The following is a 21,517-nucleotide window of genomic DNA, read 5'->3' as shown; positions in this document are numbered from 1 at the left end:
CAAAAGGATCGTTGTAGATTATCTAGTCTTACCCTTTTATTTTAGAGCTAAAACATTTAGAAAGAGTTTTCCAAATTGATTCAGCTAAAGAAGAGTAGGGTCAGAGTTAGAATCCAAGTCCCTGAGTCCTACTGTAGTTCTTTAGCTGTTGAAACAGTGGTTTCAGTCTAGGTTTTATTTCTCTGAAATTACAGCAGAGGGTTACATGATACTGATAGTCTTAAGGCCTGGAGAGGGTGTGTATAGGAATGTTATGCTTGAGGAAGATGGTGAAGTCGACAATGGCAGCCAGCTTGTGAGAAGTTTGAGCAATGGTGGTATCTTCTCTACCCTTAACCAAATTGAACTTTAAGATTGAGGAGGTGATATTTCTGTCTCAGAGTGAAGAGAGAGAGGACAAACAAGAAGCCTACTTTAGTTGGATGGTGTGTGAAGTAGTCATTGCTGGATGAACTGGGCAAGGAGGGCAAGCTTGAGTAACAAATCGAGAGAGAGAGAGAGAAAAGGATGAGGAAAGAGTTGGGGGCAGAGTTCTTTCCAGAGCCTCCCAGGGCTTCTCCACTAACCCTCTGTGGCATTCCCTTCCTTGCATCTTCCTGTGTTTAACTCGTGTGCTTCACCACTGCCTTCATGCAGTCAGTAGCCCGGCCCCATTTCTTGAACCATTGCAGCTCCACAAGTGTATTATGAATCTACCAAGTGGTAGTTGGAGTGAGGATTAAATGATACAGTACTTGAAAAGCTATTAGAGCAGTATTTGTGCTAGTCAGGTCCCAGTGAATAGCAGCTGTTTTAATAATTAAGGCTTTCTCCTTCCATAATGAAGCTTAACATTGGGAGTAGTTTTATAAATATAAATCGTTTGAAATATTTGAATTGAGTCTTTGAAGTACAGCTTTAGAAAAAAATATGCAGTGATTTTCTTAATGCTATGTTGAAACTGAATTGAGTAAAAGTATAGTTGGTCAAGACTAAATCTACCTCAAATTTTAATTGTGTCTCATTTTCTCTTCTTTTTTTGTAGCAATTTAAAGGGAGTTATAGTCACTCTGAGTGATGATGGTCACTTGCAGTGTTCCTACTTGGGGACAGACCCTTCTCTGTTCCAAGCTCCAAAAGTTGAATCTAGAGAGCTAAACTATGATGAACTTGATATAGAATTGAAAGAACTTCAGAAAATCATCAAAGATGTGAACAAAACACAAGGTATCTTATTTGAGGCTTATTATTATCTGATTTTTATCAGTATTCAGTATAAAAGTCATATGATCTTCTTGCTTATGGATAAGATTTTGTACATATTAGTTTTATTTCCTCCAGGAGGTTGAAGTCACATTGTAAAAACTGTTGCTCTTTAGCACACCAGGTATTTGTACTTACTTTATATGTTATAATTTCTTAAAAAATATGTCCCATTAAGATATTGTTTTCATGAATTTGTTTCAGGGAAAGAGCTACCCAGTAGTTTTCTTTAAACTCTAAAGAAAGAAGCTAGTACTTCTTTGGGTAGTGTTGTAGAGCCTTCAGGAAAGCATTAAAGTTTAGACTGGTCATTTCTTGACTTCTAATATCCCTGAAAAAATTTCAGTTGCTTCTTTGAAAAAGAAACCAAAGCTATACATGAATTATCACTTTGCTACTAAAAATGTAGTCATTTTCTGTTTAGTGATATAATTTATGTTTGCAGTTAATTAGCCATCCGAATGGAGTATACCTTGTGGTATCGTGATGTCTAATGACTCAGAGGCTGATGATATTTTCAGTTCCTGAGTTTGAATAACTCAATATTATCTTACTTTGAGATTCACAAGGGTATAATTTTATTGTAAATTAAAAGAAGAAACAAAACACCAGTCCTAGAGTTTGAGTTGGACATATATAGAGTATCACGTTAAGTTCCCATTTCAGGGTCAGGTAAAAGTATTTTTTTAGTGAGAAAATATATGGACTACTTTTGCATGAAAAAATGTTAAAACAAGTAGGAATAATAAAAGAAGCACAGCATCAAAAGCCAACCAAAGCAATGTAGTCAGTCTTAATCCTGATCCAGTCACTTTACTGGATTTATGTGTAAGTCTACATTACCAAGATTGTATTTGTCTGATCCTGAGAAATTTAGATAGTATATTTTAAAAATATGAATATTAAAATAAAAATATTATCCTTTGACTTCACACATTCTTTTAGAAAGTTTTGAAAGTAAACCAGTGAAACTTTTAAGTACCTCCAGTTACTTAAAAACATATTTGTTGTCATCACTTCTACGTCTAATAGAGAATGGTGAAAATTTGATGGATCATATTGCAATATACAGACTTTTTCCCATTTTTGTGATAGTGTTTTTGGGGTTAATGAAATTATGTCTCATTTTATTACTTAAAAAGGTAATTGGGGAGCAGGGGCACATATATATGAATCATACATTTTCCAGAGTTCATGAAATAAATTTATTGTAGCTTCTTACTCCAGATTTTGTCTTGAGATTTTTCCCTTCCCATAAACAATGTGCTAATGATATTCTGATTAACACTCAGTTGTATGTAAAATTTCTCAGAAAATCCCTTACAGCTAAAAGTTATTTCTTGTTGGCCATAGCAATGCCCTTGGGTGAGAAACTTTAGGCTGTTTTACTTGTCATTACCTTGATCCTTGAAATAACTGCTAATGAACCTAGGGATGTATCCACAAACTTGGGTGCAGAGTTCATTATTTATATAACTTCAAATTTCAATTAATGTTCCCTGCCTCTTCCATGCTACCATCATTTGATTTTATTCCTGAAAAAGAAGAAAAGAGAAACTTTTAAAGAAGAAATTCTTTAAAAATATTTTATTTCTAGATATGGAATAGAGTTAGTATTTTGTATCCTAATTAAACTTTGATAAGTTTGTTTATGAAAATACCTGTGATTATATAAAAATAACAAATTATTTCATTAGAGATTATAAGAAGTAAAACTGAACTTTTCGATGACCTAATTATTCATGTAAATGTCACTTATTTTTAGAACAGTTGCTTTAACTTGAGAAAAAAGTTGTCTTGGGGGTTATATTCAGTACTTATAGTTTTTTTCCCCTCAAAACAAGAGTTGCAGCAGAATCTAAAGCCACTTTAATGAGTACATTTTGTTGTACACATGGTGTACATTATCTACTGTAATAAAAATTTTTTGAAGCTGATTTTATGAGTGTAAGTTATATGAGGAATGTATGTTATAAGCATGAAAATATAGTAATTTCTGTATGGCTTATGGATTCTGAAGCTTTTCATATTCAACTCATTAGTGTGAATCCTGCCTAGCATCTTTGTACCAGTAGTCAGTGACATCTGCTTGTAGGTACTTTCGAAGATGGAGTTTCTTTATGATTTAGGCAGTTGGTCATGTTCTACTTGGTGTGGGTATGAAGGAATGTTTGCAGCATTGAGATAGACTTCAACATAGTGGTGTCTTCAAGAAGGGAGAGAGAGCAGTAAGAAATGGGATACATAAATCAAAGTCTTATTTCTAATATTGTCTGGGATAACAAAGTTATCTCTCGCGTTTGAATACTAGAAACATTTATACTTGGAAACCTTGTTGGAAGTTGTGTCATTTAGGATTGTGTTTAGCTGCATAAAACAGAATACCCAAATACTGTAGCTTAAACAACAGAGAGGTTCATTTTTTTCCTTATATGTAAGAAGTCCAGAGGTGGACAGTCTAGGGGTTGGTTTGGCAGTGTCACAGTTCACTATGGCTGAAGTTCACACTCCAAATCCTTCTTTCTCAGGGTCATCTCTTATTCCACTATGGCTTCTGGAGCTCCTGCCTTCACATCTTTTACTGAGTCAGCCCTCTTAAGGAGCTCTGCTGAAAGCCACACCCTGAAAAACTTCCACTCACATCTCACTGGCCACTCCAAGTTGAAAAATTAAGTGTAGTTGTTGAGTACTTTATTGCTCAGGATACAATTGGGGTACTTTTAGTAAAGAATAGTTGAAGAATGGTTATTGGGAAGGTAATAAGCAGGCATTTGCATTCTTCTTTATGGAGCTATAGAAATTCCCTTTCCGAATCTTCCAGTATTGGTGGGGATGCTTGATGGCAGTTTTAGGTGATGCTTCTCTTTGTGAGACCGCTAATTCAGGTATTGACATTCTGGTGCTTTCTGTGTTTTCCTCAGTGAATAGTTTCTGGCATTATGCGCAGATATGATGATTTCCAGGGAAGAAGAGGGGTATTTTTTTCCAGTCTCCCTTGTTCTTAGAGAGGTAAAGCTTTTGCAGAGCATGTACCCTTCCCCTCCCCACACCCACTTTCTCTTAACATCTCGTTTGCCTGTATTAAGTCAAATGCTCATTTAAAACAATAAGTGGGTTAGGGGAATGGAATCACCATGACTGGATTTGACCAACTGAGACTCTCCTATGGTGCCCAGGAGAGGTGACTTTCCCTAAGATGAAAGTGAATGCCTAAAAAAAATTAGGGCTCTGCCAATTAAAGGAGATGAAAGGAAAAATGACTATTGGGTAGGCAGCCATTAGTCTGTCATGTGTACATCTGTATATATATGCAAAATATTATTTTTTTCTTTTTTAATTAGGATCTCTGTCACTTGTTCATAATATATTATGCTGTATAAGCATTATTAAAATAGTGAAAATAGTACATTCATGTAGTAAAGATAATTCAAAGAATACTGAAAGGGTAAACAATACAAAGCAAATCTTCTTTCAACCCAAGAATATAGAGTTGCTCCTTAAAGGTAACCCCTATCAAGAATTTTTATATATTCTTCTAGAAATTTTTCATGTTTATGTAATTGATTTTATATGAATATGTGCATATTAGGCACATTATTCTATATCTTTCTTTTTAAATTAATAGGCGTATCTTGGAGTTCTTTTCCATATCAGTGTATAAAGATTGACAGCACTCTTACTTATATCTTTGGACTATTGCATAGTATTTATGCAATACTTTTTATTTAACCAATTCCTTATTAATAGATAGGATAAATTCTTGGGAGTGGAATTGTTAGGTCATATTTTAAAGTTATGGCCAAATTGCTTTCAAAGGAGTTGCTCCGGTTTGGCTTCCACCAATATTAAGGAGAGGGCATTACTCCTCCCCATGACTGGACAGGCCCTGGTCACATCTTAGGTAGTATCTTTGGAAAAAGATAATTTTTCTTTACAGTGTTATTGAGGAAAAGAATTAACATCAAGCTTCTAATTCTGCATTAGTTGTTTCAACCTGTATATCTGTGGCATTGTTGATATATGTTTTAGGCAAAACTTAAAAAATGACATATAGCAGGTTTTACTTTATGATTAATTAAAAATATTTTTTTCTATTCATGAACTATAGTGATTAGTAATAAAAGAAAATGTGGCATTGGTGTGGAGAAAGTGGCCGTGGTGGCTGCTGGGTGTGGGTAATGGGAGGAAGAGATGAGATGTGGAGGTGTTTTCGGGACTTGGAGTTGTCCTGGGTGGTGCTGCAGGGACAATTACTGGACATTATATGTCCTCCCATGGCCCCCACTGGATGGAACAGGGGAGAGTGTGGGTTATGATGTGGACCATTGACCAAGAGATGCAGCGGTGCTCAGAGATGTATTCACCAAATGCAATGAATGTCTCATGATGATGGAGGAGAATGTTGCTATGGGGGGAGGAGTGGGGTGAGGGGAGTGGGGGGTATATGGGGACCTCATATTTTTTGAATGTAATATTAAAAAAAAAATAAAGACAAAAAAATAGGAAAAAAAATTTTGTTTCTAATTACAGGTATTTGGCCCATGACTGAGAGAGAAGATGACTTGACTGTTTCTGCCATGGTCTTGCCTAACTTTGATTCAGTTCCTGTATGTAAATTTGCAAATTTTAAAGGGGTTTATGATAGTGGTAGGCTCTGATAAATGGGAATCAAAGGTATCAGTTTAAATTTTGGTCCTCCAAGTAGAAACTTCAGTGAGGATAACAAACTTTAGCCTTTGTTACTTTCCAGATAAAAACATTTCTGACCTCTTGATGCCAGTAAGGAGCCCCTTGGGCAGGATTTCTGTTTATGAGTAGAACACAAAAATGTGAGGGGACTCACAGAAGGAGTCCTTGCCCTTGTTTTGATCCTATTTTGCTCTAGCACTTCCCCCCCTAACTTTCTCAGTACCAGAGCCTTGAACTACTTCTAATCCTGAAGCGTAATACTTGACCCTACAAGGTTTGTTTTGAAGGTTCAGTGAAGTAGTGTTTATGAAAGTCTTAGCTCAGTGCTTGATAAATTATACCTTTAATATATTGTGTTGGTGGTGGTAGGGTTAGTTGAAGAGTAGATAGTTGGTCTAGGAATTATTTTTTCCCTCACTTCTATTGTGTGGCTCAAGACAAGTTACTTAACTTTCTTAATGTCAGTTTTCTCATCTATAAAATGGAAATAACAATAGAATCAACTTTGTTGAATTGTTGTGATAATTAATAATCCTTATCATCATAGTAAAATTACATTTAACTTTTTCCAACATTATCATTATCATCATTACCACCACCTATGGAGGTATCTTGTTCACTGCCATGTTATCAGTGCCTGTCACATAGTAGGTGCTCAATGTATGTTTGTTATATGAATGAAGGAATAAAACCGAGAAACAAGAAGGATGAAAAGAGCACTGTTGTTGGTTATATCATATCATTTCCTTGTTTATTCTTTTGTAGCCACTTGTTAAGTTCTGACTGGTTATTTCTTACAACCTGCAATTTGGGCAGAATCTATTGTTTATCTGTGACTCTACCAAAAGTTGGTCAATTTAGGCAAGTGTTTGAATTCACTGGTGTTATTGTATTTGGAGTTCATATATAATTCAGCCTGGAACAGGACTTCAATATTTGGGCACAGGACCATAATATAATAAGTGGTTGTCTTGATTTTTCAAAGATTAGTCTTACTATAAACAGCTAGCCCAAGTTGTGGTAAAAGTCATGTTACCATTGCCATAGCATAGTAAATTGTACTGGTACACTTAGAAAAATATAGGACTATATATGAAAGAAACATTCACCTAGTGAGTCACATAGAGGAGGCACTGTTTTAAACATTGGCTATTCAGCACCATTTCTCACTCTACCTAAAGGGTGTAGTCTGAGTGGAACATTTTTGACAAATGTACACATATTTTCTTGCCTTGGAAATGATTCTTTTTTTTCCTTTGGGCACCTTATATAATTTTTTCTAGGTTCTCTTAAACATAAGCTATTTGAAATGAGAAATTCCCTTTCTGTTCTTAGCAGCTTTTGGTCTTTGTATGAAAGGGCCTTATGTTGCAGCACTGTATTGTAATGTGTATTTCCCTGTTGGTGAAGTGAGTGCTGTTTCCTTTCAAATAGGTATCTTTCCAGCCTCATTTTCCTTCTATCTTACAGTTTTTCCTTCTTAAGAGATTTCTTGTGAGTACAGTCTTCATCCCACTGGGCAACATTAGCTCAACGATTTCTGTGGCTAAGATGGCATGATGTAGTAGTGGTGGTGGGGGTGGTGGGGGTGGTGGTGTAGGTGTAGCTTTTTTAGAGCCATTTTTCTCTGGCTATAATTTTATGTTCCCAAAAAACTGTTGCCCTTGATGTATCTAGGTGTTTAGACATGGACTGAAAAGAGCAAAGGAGGAGATGTTAGTTTCTCTTCTAGATCTGTAGATATTCAAATTTAAAATATTTCCTAGATTTTATGTAATACTAGAGCAAAAAACCTATCTTAATATTTTATTTTGAATTGTTATTATGAAAGCACACATCTCAAAAAATATAATTTGTAATAGAATGGGGTCTTTTGTAAAGGAGCCAGGCATTGCTATCCCATCTTCCTGAGTAAGAAGCTGGATCAGATTCAAATATGGTTTTCTATGGAGTCATAAATAAGATATGAATTGCCCATCTCTTATTTCTGGTGATACCCATTACATCATAGTGATCCCCATTGCTTAGAAGTGGCTTAGTTTTTCTTAAAAAAAAATCCAAATAGATTAAATTGAAGCATGGTATAACTGATTCACTGGTTGGACAGAGACATTATGATCTTAATTGTTCCCTGGGAATTCTTATGGGTATTATTAGAAAATATATTACTACTTGGTCTTATTCAATTCTAGTGTGAGCACTTTTTCCTTCTCAGTCTACCACTGTAAGAACAAGTGAAAAGTTATAAAGAAATCTTTGTTTTGTTGTATTATACTATGAGTTCTTTAAGAAGTAGGTCCATTTCATATTTCTTCTTGGTAACCCCAGCTGATTGTCCACGAATGTTAATTGAATTAGTTTATGATATGTACTAGTAAAAAGTACACTCCCATTTTTATTTCATCTTTTGATACATGTTATTAATCAGAATAAAGCATACCTTTGGCAGGTTGAAAACACAAGTACTTAAAAGAATGGCATAATGTTTATCTGGGAAATACAATAAGACTGTTTCTATATAATATATAGAGTACAAGTTAATAGAAGTAATTGGTTTCAATATGTAAATAAATTTGGAAATAGAGTGGTTTGATAAATACATGGCCTTCGCTATCCTTTTGTGCTTTTCCTTTAATAGTTAATAATGTAATATTTAGCTCATATAATATTTTCCTTTAATATTTAATAGTATAAATATTAGCTCATTACTTTCCTAATGAAGGCATCCAGAATACCCCATTGACTCTTTCAGTCTACCATTAAAGTAATAAATTCTTTATAGTTAATTCCCTATTTTGGTGGTGGGAAGTATATATTGTCTCCATTGTGTCCACTTAATAATGTGTAATGTTGAAAGCATTGTTTCCTGCCTTCTTTTCTCAAATCTCTGTTTACAGCAAGCCGTGGATGTAGACGTGGGAACTGACCTTGTCCCTTCAGTCACAGTGAAGGTATTGTATCATGGTTTTAGACAGTATTGCGCAAACAATATTATACATTTCATCACATCTATTTCTGTTGTCACCCTATAAGTAGTTTCTGAAAGTGCAAAATAAACAGTTGAAATGTATATGTTTTCCTCAACCTTGATAATGAATCCTTAACCTTCATTGTTACCCTTCAAATTTAGAAGTGTAATTGCACTTAAAGCAGTATGTATACAATATAAGCAATATTATAACTTATTCCTTCTGTTATTTATGTAGCATGATCTAGGGTATTTTTAGAAACAAAATTCACATTTTAAATCTGCTAAAGTAATTGTGTTATCACCATTCATAATAGAACAACCAGTTGATTGCAACATCATACATAGTGCACTCTGAAATGATACGGGGGATCATGTGAATGCTAATAATATCTTTTATCAATGTATGATTATATGTGTGTTTGAAAAGAATTCCAAGTCTGTTATAATATTATCTCTAAGTGGATGTATTTATAGCAAGAAAGTATTAAATGAAGAAGCCACAAAGTAGAGTAGTGACACATTAACAGCCCTGGAATAATAGAATATGAAGGATGTGGTTTTGGTTAAGACTTTTAGTACTGTCATTGTAGAATTTTAAAATGAGAACTCCAATGTAAAACCCTCTTAAGGCATTTAGATTAAAGTGTGGTAATCAGTCAGCACATTATTAAGCTGAAAATATTTATCACTGCCCAGACCTTGGAAGCCAGGGCAAGCTGTAGATTTTGGCAATTCTTTTAGTCAAAACTTGGATGGGACTTTATATTTTCTTAGATTATTGGTTGCTGTCCTTGGAGGAGCTTAAGAGAGAACCAGACTTTACCAATTGTGTTCGCTTACACTAGATCCAGCGGGTGGCCCACGTGTGGAGATTTTTGGTTGAAATTGAAGCGAGCCCAATCTTCTAATAGTTTCCTAAGCCAATTTTTTTGAATTCTTGCCACTGGAAACAAGGGTGGTCTTTCCCCAGTCTCCCTTCCCCCTATGCAGTCAAAGACTCTATCTCATTAATACTTCTGAGTCTGGAAAAGCATTTGTGGCAAGAAATCAAACAAGGAAAAAAATAAATAACTGCAGAATTCCAGGAATGATCTATGTATTTTTGTGTAGTGAAACTTCTTTTTTACCTATCTACTGATACTGTTCAGACACATACACACAATTCATAAGCACACTGTATATTGCAAAAAGAAGTGTTTCTAAACCAGATAGCATTGCTTATGCTGTGCGAGCTGTTGATATAAACAAATACCTTTCCTGCTCATACAATTTTGTGTGTAACAGCTGCTTTAAAATGATGGCATGACACTCCTGGAAAATTCTCCTTCATTAGTGAAATTTACTATATTTGAGAATGACTAAGTCACATCTCCGTTTCTCATTGCCATTATAAAGCATTAGAACAAATGCAGTACACAGGGTTGCACAAAATCAGCTGGACTTACACAGCAGACACAATGACTTCCTAATTCTGTCTGACAGTTTCTATACAAATTTCTGCTATAAATCTCTTCTTATGGCTTTTTATAACAAAGGCAGCCAAGAAATATACCCATGCAAGTTTCCATCGTAATAAATCCTGTTAATTGAGAAAATTTTTCCATCCGTTCCAAGCGAATGAAGATGTGGCTACCTTGAGTATGTGTGCATGATGCATGACCATCTATTCCAGGCAACTGGGGAAAGTGGTTGCTCATACCTGGACTTTGGTATTGTATTTATGTATCTAGGATAAAAATGTAGGATTATATTTCCTAAGGATCATATTTCATTTTGTTAGAAGTGGAAAATAGCATGGAAAATTCTCGTATTAAGGTTTATATTTCCCCATTATGTTCTATAATTATTTTTTCTCTTAAAATATAAGGTTTATGATCTAGCCAAGTCTTTAACTCTTTCTTTGGCTCAAACACAACTATTCTTTGTTACTATAGTTATTTTCATCACATGCCTCCTTGCTTTGTGTTTTTAAAGTGCCTAGTCTATTGTTGGGGTACCATAAATCTTTGGATGAGAGCTGTCATGAGCATGGATCTAAACCAAATGCAAGGCCTTCTTACCTGTAACAAAGTAAATTGTGTGATCAGTGTCTAAATAGACATCGTTATGCTGGGCAGAGTCAGAATGTCTGCTGTCTCAGAAATGGCTTATTGCTACTTTAAGGGTTTTTCATTTTCACTTTGAAAATAAGCTCTCACAAGATGGGGCTGGTCACAGTTTTCAGCTCTGGCACGTTTTGACTCTATGGTCTTGGACCTGTTATTTAGCTTTGAACCTCTATTTCCTAAATTGTAAAATGGGGACAGTTCTTTAAATTTACAGGGTTATTTTGAGACGTAGCCACAGTAGTTTGAGTTCTGAACTCACAGTAGGTTGGGCTCTAAATTCTGACAGACTGAAGTTAAATTGTGATTCTCCCACTTATTAGCAGAATGGCCTTGGGCAAATTACTTAGCCTCTCTGAGTCACAGTTTTCTCCTTGTAAAATGGGGTTTGATGGTAGTACCTCTTTAATATTGTTGTGAAGGTTAAATGTGATAATGTACACAAATAATTTATTAGTATGGTTCCACACATATAGAAAGCTGTTAATTGCTATTGTCATTAATATTATTAATTTTATTCTAAAACATATACAGGCTAGCATTATATTATTAGTAGTAATAAAATAACTTAAATTGTGTTCTGTTTATTTAGTGGAAGTTTTTTGTAAGGAAGTTATTTGTGGAGCTTGTGTATTTTTTTTCCCTGCCCATTAGTACCATAAGGGTTTTATTTATTTATTTATTTTTAAAAAGATTTTATTTATTTCTCTCCCCTCCCGCCCCGCCCGGGTTGTCTATTCTCTGTGTCTATTTGTTGTGTCTTCTTTTGTCTGCTTCTGTTGTTGTCAGTGGCACAGGAATCTGTGTTTCTTTTTGTTGCGTCATCTTGTTGTGTCAGCTCTCCGTGTGGGCAGCACCATTCCTGGGCAGGCTGCACTTTCTTTCCTGCTGGGTGGATCTCCTTATGGGGCGCACTCCTTGCGTGTGGGGCTCCCCTACACGGGGGACACCCCGGCATGGCATGGCACTCCCTGCGCGCATCAACACTGCACATGGGCCAGCTGCACATGGGTCAAGGAGGCCTGGGGTTTGAACCGCGGACCTCCCATGTGGTAGACGGATGCCCTAACCACTGGGCTGAGTCCGCTTCACCATAAGGGTTTTATTAAAAAGGTAATATGCCTTTTATAATGGTCAGATTTCATTAATGAGTCTTTGTTTGTGGCATGCCAATTCCCCCATGTGTTCCCAGGTTTTACAAAGTAAAAATATAGGGTTCATAGTTTATTTGTTGTGGTTATCATATTTGGTTTTTTGTTTGTGTAAATAGTTGTCTTTAAAAAATGTACTTTGGAAGTCAAAAAATTTATATTCAATTTATTTATTTAACTTTTCTTTATTGGAGAAGTCAGAGGTCTCTATTTTAAGTTGGACAAAATACCCACATGATACAAAATTAATACAAGACAGTTACTAAGCTCAAGTTATACGTGTCATTAAGTAATAGGTGGTACATGCCTTTTATGCAAGAAAAATTTCAAAACCACTTTTCTTAAAATTAAATATGCCTTTGTAAGGGCAATTTTTATGCTAGTTAATAATGAAATGTGCCTGACTCATCTTCTAGAAAACTAGACTGAGCTGCTCCCAAGCAAAGACAACATATAGAAGAGTAGCTTTCAAGTTGGGTTGTACGTAGGAATCACTGTGGGGCTATAAAAAATATCAACGCCCCAGTCTATGCCCAGAAATACCGATTTGATTGGCCTAGCAACCTTACCTGGGCAGAAATTGTGCTAAGTCTGACTTACCATACCAGCCATGTAGGATAAAGTCATTCAAGAGAGACTAGCCAAGGATACTGAAAACTCTCAGGAAACCAAGTCGAAGAGGAGAACATGCTCAGTGGAAACTAGATCTTTAAACCTTTTCTTTGATAGGGTAAAAATGACATCCCTTAGCATTACTGCCAAGTAAAGATCCTTGGTTCTAATGTTCTCTACTGATACTTTTCCTCAGAATGAAGTGAAAGAAGTCCTGGTTTTCTCTACCCAAACCCACCCCATCTCCCAGGCAAATTGTTACCTCGGAGTTCTTAGCTTTTGATCCTTTTTTGGGTGGGAGGGCTTTCTTAGCATCACCAAACAAAAGTACCAGTTTGGAAATGCAGCCAGCCTAGAAATTTAGCAGTCAGTATTGACATTATTTGATATGAATCCATGGAAGAAAATGCAGTGCTTTGATATGTATGTAGACTAGTATACATCCATCTAGATATGTTGTTGCTAAGAAAATCTTTACAGAATAATCATTGTGCAAAAGGAAATATACTGCTATTAGATAAGATTAGTAATTCATGATAATGCTGTGAATAGAAGAATGAACACAAAGTATTTTATGATGGAGTTATTCAATAGCCATGAGGGCAGATAGCATACTCTGTTTTTTTTCCTTTTTTTTTTTTTTTCAATTAGAGAAGTTGTGAGCTTACAAAACAATCATGCATAATGTGCAGAATTCCTGTACCTCACCCCTTCACTAAAACCTGATATTGTTCTGGAACGTTTGTTACAAATTATGAAAGAACATAATCAGACTATTACCTCTAACTATGGATATACTTGGTATATTTTTTTCATACACCCCCCTATTATTAACACTATGTCTTAGTATTGTACATTCATTATAGTTCATGAGAGGACACTCTTGTATTTGTACTGTTAATCACAGTCCATCTTCTGCCGTATGGTTCACTGTGTTATACAGTCCCATGCCTTGTACTTTCTATTTAAAGTGTACCCTCAGTGGCTCTCACTTTCAGCACAAAATTCTGCAGTCATTGCCCCAGTAATCATCCACTCCTGTATTCACGATGTTATTCAGTCTCTAGATTATGCTTTAGCTTTCTTTCAATTGACATTTACATCCCTAGATTACCCTTTCAGTCACAATCCCATTTATTAACCAGCCATGTTAGTTATACTCACTATAATGTGTTAACATCAATGGTATCCATTTCCACACTTTTATAGTCAAGCTAATTGAAAATTCTACATACATTTAGCATCAGTACCCCTTCTCAGTTCTCATCCTATCTCCTAGTAACCTATAGTCTAGGTTTTAGCACGTGTTTATTCTTGGTACTTAGTTCATATTAATGAGACCAAAAAATATTAGTTCTTTTATGTCTGATTTATTTCACTTAGCATAATATCTTAAGGTTCAACCTTGTTATCATACTTTCCCCACTTTAATGTCTTTTTATGGCGGCCTAGTATTCGTTGTTTTGTTTATCCACTCATTGGTTGATGGACATTGGATTGTTCCATCTTTTGACAATTGTGAAACATGCCGCTATGAACTTCTGCATGCAAATATCTGTTGGCATCACTATTTTCAGTTCTTTTGGATATATTCCTAGCAGAGGGATTGCCAGATCATATGGCAGTTCTATACTTAGCTTCCTGAGAAACTGCCAAACTGTCTTCCACAGAGGCTGCATCATTCTACTTTTCTACCAACAGTGAAGGAGTGTTCTATTTCTCCACATCCTTTCCACCACTTGTAGTTTTCTGTTTTTTATTAATGGCCATTCTATGAGGTATGAGATGATATCGCAATGTAGTTTTGATTTCTATTTCCTTAATAGCTAGTGATATTGGACATTTTTCATATGCTTTTTTGTCATTTGTGTTTCCTCTTTGGAGAACTAAGTCTTTTGCCCATTTTTAAATTAGATTGCTTGCTCTTTTATTGTTGTGCTGTATGATCTCTTTATATAGAATGGAAACCAGACCCTTATTGGATATGTGGTTTCAAATATTTTTTTCTCATTGGTAAGTTGCCTTTTTATCTTCCCGATGAAGTCCTTTGAAGCACAAAAGTGTTTACATTAGAGGCAGTTCCTTTTATCCATTTTTTCTTTTGTTGCTTGTGCTTTCAGTGTAAGGTTTAAGAACCGCCCCCAACCATCAGGTCTTGAAAATGTTTCCCTACATTTTCTTCTAGGAGTTTTATGGTGGTTGCTTTTATATTTAGGTCTTTGGCCCATTTGGAGTTAATTTTTGTATCGGGTGTGAAATAGGGATCTTCTTTCTTTCTTTTGGATATGGATATTCAGTTTTGCCAGCACCAATTGTTGAATAGACTGTTCTGCCCCAGCTGGGTGGGTTTGACAGGCTTATCAAAAGTCACTGGACCATAGATGTGAGGGTCTGTTTCTGAACCATCAGTTTGGTTCCATTGTTCTATATGTCCATCTTCATGCCAATATCATGCTGTTTTTTACCACTGGCGCTAGATAATATGCTTTAAAGTTTGGAAGTGAGAGTCCTCCAGCTTTGTTCTTCCTTATTAAGATGTTTCTAGCTATTCCAGGTCCCTTACCCTTCCAAAAAATTTGATAATTGGGTTTTCCATTTCTTAAAAGTAGGTGTTGGGATTTTTATTGGCATTGCATTGAATTTGTATATAAATTTTGGTAGAATTGACATCTTATAAATATTTGGTCTTCCCTTCGATGAACATTGAATGTTCATCCCATTCATTTAGATCTTTGTTTTCTTTTAGCAGTGTATTTTAGTTTTCTGAAAGCAAGTGCTTTATATCCTTAAGTTTACTCCTAAATAAATTATTCTTTTTGTTGCTATTGTAAATGGAATTTTTTCCTGTCTTCGTCCTCAGATTGCGCATTACTAATGTATAGAAACACTACTGATTTTTGCATATTAATCTTGTATCCTGACACTCTGCTAAATTTATTAGCTCCAGTAGCTTTCTTGTAGATTTTTGAGGATTTTCTAGGTATAGGATAATATCGTCTACGAAGAGCAAAAGTTTTACTTCTTTGTTTCTAATTTGGATGCCTTTTATTTCTTTTTCTTGTCTGATTCCTCTAGCTAGAACCCCTATCACTATATTGAACAACAGTGGAGACAGTGGGCATCCTTTTCTTGTTTCTGATCTCAACCAGATAGCTTTCCCTCTTTCACTATTGAGTACAATGTTAGCTGTGGGTTTTTCCTATATGCCCTTTATCATTTAAAAAATTTTTTTTTCATTATTGACATATATTACTCATACATAAACATAAATAAACAATAAATGTATAATAGTTGTGAACTTACAAAACAAACATATATAACATCAAACAAACATATGTAACATCTCACCCTACCACCAATAACTTGCATTGTTTTTAAACCTTTTTAACTAATGATTAAAGAGCATTGTCAAAGTATTACTACTAAACAAAGTATTTTTCCCCTAACCCATCCAATTATTATTATCTTTATATCATTTATATATGAACATACATAAACAAATGTGTAGTAAAAGTTGTGGCTTACAAAGCAAACATGCATAACATCATACAGAGGTCCCATACATCAACCCACCACCACCACCTTGCATTGTCATGAGACGGTTGTTACAAACTAGGAAAGAACACTGTCAAAATCTTACTACTAATCATGGTTTTTTTCTTAAATTTGGTGTGTTTTTCCCCCAGCCCACCCTATTATTATTTTTTAAATATAAAAATATGACAGAAGTTGTAAACTTATAAAACAATCATGCACATGTGTGCAATTTCCAAACAACACCCCTCCATCAACACACCACAATGTGGTGTGTCATTTGCTATGGATAAAATAATATCATCTGATTACTGCCATGTCCATAGTGTACATCTGGCTCACATTTTCCATAAGTGCCTCAGTATCAACACAGTACATCTTTTGCATAGATGCAAGAATATTATATTATTACTACTAACCAGAGGTCACTCCAGCTGATTTTTTCCCATGCTTCTTCACATTCCCAACACCCTGCAGTAGTGACATACATTTATTCTAGCTCACAAAGGACACTCTTGCATCTATATGTATCATCAACCACAGTTCTCATCCTCTCTTGGTTTACTATGCTATCCAGTTCCTAGATTATTCTCAAGCATTCTGTCAGTTGGCATTTACATAACTAGACTACCATTTTCAGTCACATCCCCATTTATAAACTAGCTGTTACTCACTGTGTATTACTATTCACTCTATACATTTCCACAATTTTACAGTAATGCTAATTAAAACTTGTACATACATTAAACATCAGTAGTCCACTCCTTTAAGAATCAACCATCTACCAACAGGTCCTGAAGATGTTTTCCAATAATTTCTTCTAGCAGTGTTATGGTTCTTGCTTTTATTTTTAGTTTTTTGATCCATTTTGAGTTAGTTTTTGGATAAAGTGTGAGATAGGGGTCTTCTTTCTTTCTTTCAGCTATGATTGTCCAATTCTTTCAGCACCATTTGTTGAATGGATTGTTCTGCCCTAGCTGTGTGAATTTGACAGGTTAGTCAAACTAGCCTGACGATACCTGTGAGGGTCTGTTTCTGAACCATAAGTTTGGTTCCATTGGTCTATTGTGTCTGTCTTTAGGCCAGTACCATGTTGTTTTTACCACTATAGGTAGGTATTATGATTTAAAGTCTGGAGATGGGGATTCATTTTTTCTATTTATGATGTTTCTGGCTATTCAGGACTCCTTAACCTCCCAAATAAATGTAATGATCATGTTTTCAATTTTTTCTTTAATGCTGGTGGAATTTTTATCAGGATTGCATTAAATCTCTGTATCAATTTGAGTATAATTGACATCTTAATGATATTTATTTATTTATATTTAAAGATTTGTTTTTTATTTATTTCTCTCCCTCCCTCCCCCAGTTGTCTGCTGTGTCCATTTGCTGTGTTTTCTTCTGTGACTGCTTCTATCCTTAGCAGTGGCAACAGGAATCTGTGTTTCTTTTTGTTGCGTCATCTTGTTGTGTCAGCTCTCCATGTGTGTTGCACCATTCTTGGGCAGGCTGCACTATCTTTTGCACTGGGTGGCTATCCTTATGGGGTGCACTCCTTGCGCGTGGGGCTCCCCTACGCGGGAACACCCCTGCATGGCACGGCACTCCTTGTATGCATCAGCACTGCGCGTGGGCCAGCTCCACATGGGTCAGGGGGGGCCCGGGGTTTGAACTGTGGACCTCCCACATGGTAGGCGGACGCCCTATCTATTGGGCCAAGTTCGCTTCCCTCTTAATGATATTTAGTCTTCCAATCCATGAGCATGGAATGATTTTCTAGTTATTTAGGGCTTTTTTGATTTAACATTGAGTTGCAGTTTTCTGAATACAAGTGCTTTGCATCATTGGTTAAGTTTATTCCTGACTATTTGAGTTTTATCTGTCATATTTTATTTTCTGCACTCTTTTGACTCTTTTAGTTACTTTTACTGATATAATCTTTATTTCTGGACTCTCTTCCAGGCCCGTCTCTCCTGTCTTTTCAGACTCTAGCACACCCTTTAGTGTTTCCTGAAAATCTAGTCTCTTGCTTAGAAATTCTCTCAGTTTCTGTGTATCTGTGAATATTCTAATTTCACCCTCATTTAAAAATTTTTTTTTAAATTAATAGATCACAAGGAATGTTACATTAAAAAACATAAAAAAGCAAAAAACATAAGAGGTTCCCGTATAACCCACTCCCCACCCCCCACCACATCATTTTTGTAAATTGTATTTTTTGGAAGATGTATACATCACACAAAAAATAATACACTAAAAAATATAAGAGGTTCCTGTATACCCCCCACCCTCCCACTGCGCTCCTCCCACTCCAACAACCTCCCTCATCATTGCAGCACCCTCATCGCACTCAGTGAACATGTTTTGGGGCAGTGCTGCACTACATAGATAATAGTTTACCCTGTAGTTCGCACTCTCCCCCAGTACATTCAGTGGGTTATGGCAGGATATATAAAGTCCAGCATCTGACCCTGCAATATCATTAAAGCAACTCAAAATCCCAAAAATGCCCCCACATCACATCTCTTCTACTCTCTCCCTGCCCTCAGCAACTACTGTGGCCACTTTCTCCACCTCGATGCTAAAATTTCTTCTATTCCTCGTCACAATAGTTTTATAGTAGAATATCAGTAAGTCCACTCTAGTCCATATTTTATTCCTCCATTCTGTGGACCCTGGGATGGCCATGTCCCCTCTACCTCTAGATCAAGAGGGGGCTTAGATCCCACATGGATGATGGATGCAAATCCTCTGCTTACACTTGTAGGCACTCTTGATTCCCTGGTGTGGCGGTTGACCATCTTCACCTCCCCGTTCGCTGACCTGGGTAAGACCAGTGAGCCAGAGAGTAGGAGTCACCACTCTGCTGAAGCTCAGAGCCCAGCTGGCATATGGGGAGTCCAGAGATTCAAGTCTCCTGAACATGGACCATCCCTAGTGCCAACCACAGGTTCAATAAAAGTGGCAGAAGAGACATGTGTAGAAAAGTCACATCTGAGACCAGCTCCGTCACACTTAGGAGCACAAATTCCAAAGTTGTCACCCTCATTTTTGAAAGACAGTCTTGCTGGATATAAGATTCTTGGCTGGCAGTTTTTCTCTCGTAGTATCTTAAATATATCAGACCACTGTCGTCTTGCCTCCATGGTTTCTGGTGAGAAATCAGCACTTAATCTTATGGGATATCCTTATATGTTATGCATTGCTTTTCTCTTGCTGCTCTCAGAATTCTCTCTTTGTCTTTGGCCTTGACATTCTGATGAGCATATGTCTTGGAGTTAGTCTATTTGGATCTTTTCGGATGGGAGTTACATTGTGCTTCTTGGATAGGGATATCTATGTCCTTCAATAGGGTTGGAAATTTTTCTACCATTATTTCTTTAAATATTCCTTCTGCCCCTTTTCCCTTCTTGTCTTCTTCTGGGACACCCATGACACATATGTTTGCATGCCTTTTTCTGTCATTTAGTTCCCTGAGACCTTGGTCGATTTTTTTCATTCTTTTCCTCATCTCTTCTTTTGTATGTTCACCTTCAGAGGCCATTTCTTCAAGCTCACCAATCCTTTCTTCTGCCTCCTCAAATCTGCTATTATATGATTCCAATGTTTTTAAACTTTCATTGATTGCACCTTTCATTCCCATAAGATCTGCTATTTTTCTGTGTATGCTTTCAAATTCTTCTTTGTGCTCATCCAATGTCTTCTTAATATCCTTAATCTCTTCTGCCAGCTAATTGAATTTATTAAGGAGATTTGTTTGAACATCTAGAATTAGTTGTCTCAACTTCTTTATGTCATCTGGAGGCTTATCTTGTTCCTTTACCTGGGCCACAGCTTCCTGTTTCTTGGTGTGGATTGTAATTTTCTGTTGGTGTCTTTGTATCTGGCTTACTAGAATATTTTTTCTGGGTGCAGTTTTTCTCTCTAGTTTAGGGCTTCCTATCATTTCTCCCTTGCTGGCTATGCAGCAGGAGCCAAGCATGTAGTTGGTGCTGTAAGCTGTGGAGGCTCAAGCTGCCCTCATTGAACTAGAGACCAATGAAGCTTCTTCCAACTTTCTCCTTTACCAGGGGTGGGGACAGAGTCACAGCTATGTGGAATAATCTATGTGCAGGCATAGTCTGTAGTTGCCCAGAGAGACTGATGGAGCTGCACATCCCTTTCTCATCTACCTGGGGCAGGGATGGAGCTGCAGATGTGGGCAGCAATCTATGCAGTGTGGGTCCTAAGATAACCGCAGTTGCCCTGGTAGACTTCTGATTTTCAGTCTATGTCAGCCAAAGTTCTCTACAGTTACCTGTATAGGCTGGTGTAGGGCTCCTCAGCCTCCTCCCTGCCAGAGGTGGGGCTGAAGCCTAGGCGGGCTGCAGGCTTATCTGTGTGAAAGAAACTGTCAGCCCGGCTTCCCCTCAGGCTGGGGTAGAGTCAGAATGATGGCTGTGGCCTCTTTCTGACTTGGGCTGGTTCTCACCCCAGCTGTTCCCAGGGTTATCTCTTAGCTAGCCAAGTCTCCCAATCCATAGCTGAAGTTGGCAGTGAACCGTCTCCTCCTCCCCTGTTTCTGGGAAATGGAGCTTCCAATTCCCATCACAGAACATCTCCTGGGGTGGCTTGTGCCACTAGAGTAGGACAATCACTGGCCTCCTAGGCTTGGCCAGTAATTTCCCAGAGAGGCTGGTGCAGGGCCCTGCAATTTCCTCCCTGCTGAAGGTGGCAATGGGGCCTAGACTAGACCTGCAATATGATCTGGATGGGAAGAAGCTGGTGCCCACCAGCACTGGGATTTTCAGTCCACCCCGCTTCCCCTTGTGCCAGGTATGGAGTTAAGATGGTGGCTCCCAGCCTCTTTCTGACCTGGACAGGCTCAAACCTTAGATGTTTTCAGGATTATATTGTAGCCCACTGAATTTCCTCATCAAATCTGAAATTGGTGCCCAGCCGTCTCTTCCTCCCTCGTTTTGGGGAAGTGGAGCTTTCAATTACAGCCACAGAACAGCTCCCGACGCAGCTTGTGCCTCCAGTGGAGGATGGCCACCAACCTCGTGGTGTGGAGCCTCTGCTTAAGAGTCTTCTCTGCAGATGGGCAATCTCCTTCTTCTACTCAGCCAAGGATGTTGCAGGATGCTCTTCTGGCCTCCTGGAGCCCCCAAACAGGTGCTTCAGCTAGCTCCAGAGAGCTCTGGGTGTTTGCTAACTGCCATGTAGCAGGAGCT

At 37.1% G+C, this 21,517-nt stretch overlaps 1 protein-coding gene across 4 annotated transcripts in view; it reads left to right on the top strand.

Annotated features, from left to right (window-relative positions):
* The window catches only part of BBS9 (Bardet-Biedl syndrome 9), a 591,858-nt gene that overhangs the window by 242,005 nt on the left and 328,336 nt on the right, over nucleotides 1-21,517 (top strand). For all 4 annotated transcript variants that reach the window (XM_058296789.2, XM_071215094.1, XM_071215092.1 and 1 more), the window contains 3 exons: nucleotides 1,025-1,206; nucleotides 5,773-5,849; nucleotides 8,829-8,882. In XM_058296789.2, the coding sequence (XP_058152772.1) occupies nucleotides 1,025-1,206; nucleotides 5,773-5,849; nucleotides 8,829-8,882 (313 nt within the window). The remainder of the gene's footprint in view (nucleotides 1-1,024; nucleotides 1,207-5,772; nucleotides 5,850-8,828; nucleotides 8,883-21,517) is intronic.

This window comes from Dasypus novemcinctus, chromosome 5 (genome assembly GCF_030445035.2).
Source record: "Dasypus novemcinctus isolate mDasNov1 chromosome 5, mDasNov1.1.hap2, whole genome shotgun sequence".
Classification (NCBI taxonomy): Eukaryota; Metazoa; Chordata; class Mammalia; order Cingulata; family Dasypodidae; genus Dasypus; species Dasypus novemcinctus.
This window is presented reverse-complemented; position numbering and strand designations above follow the sequence as displayed.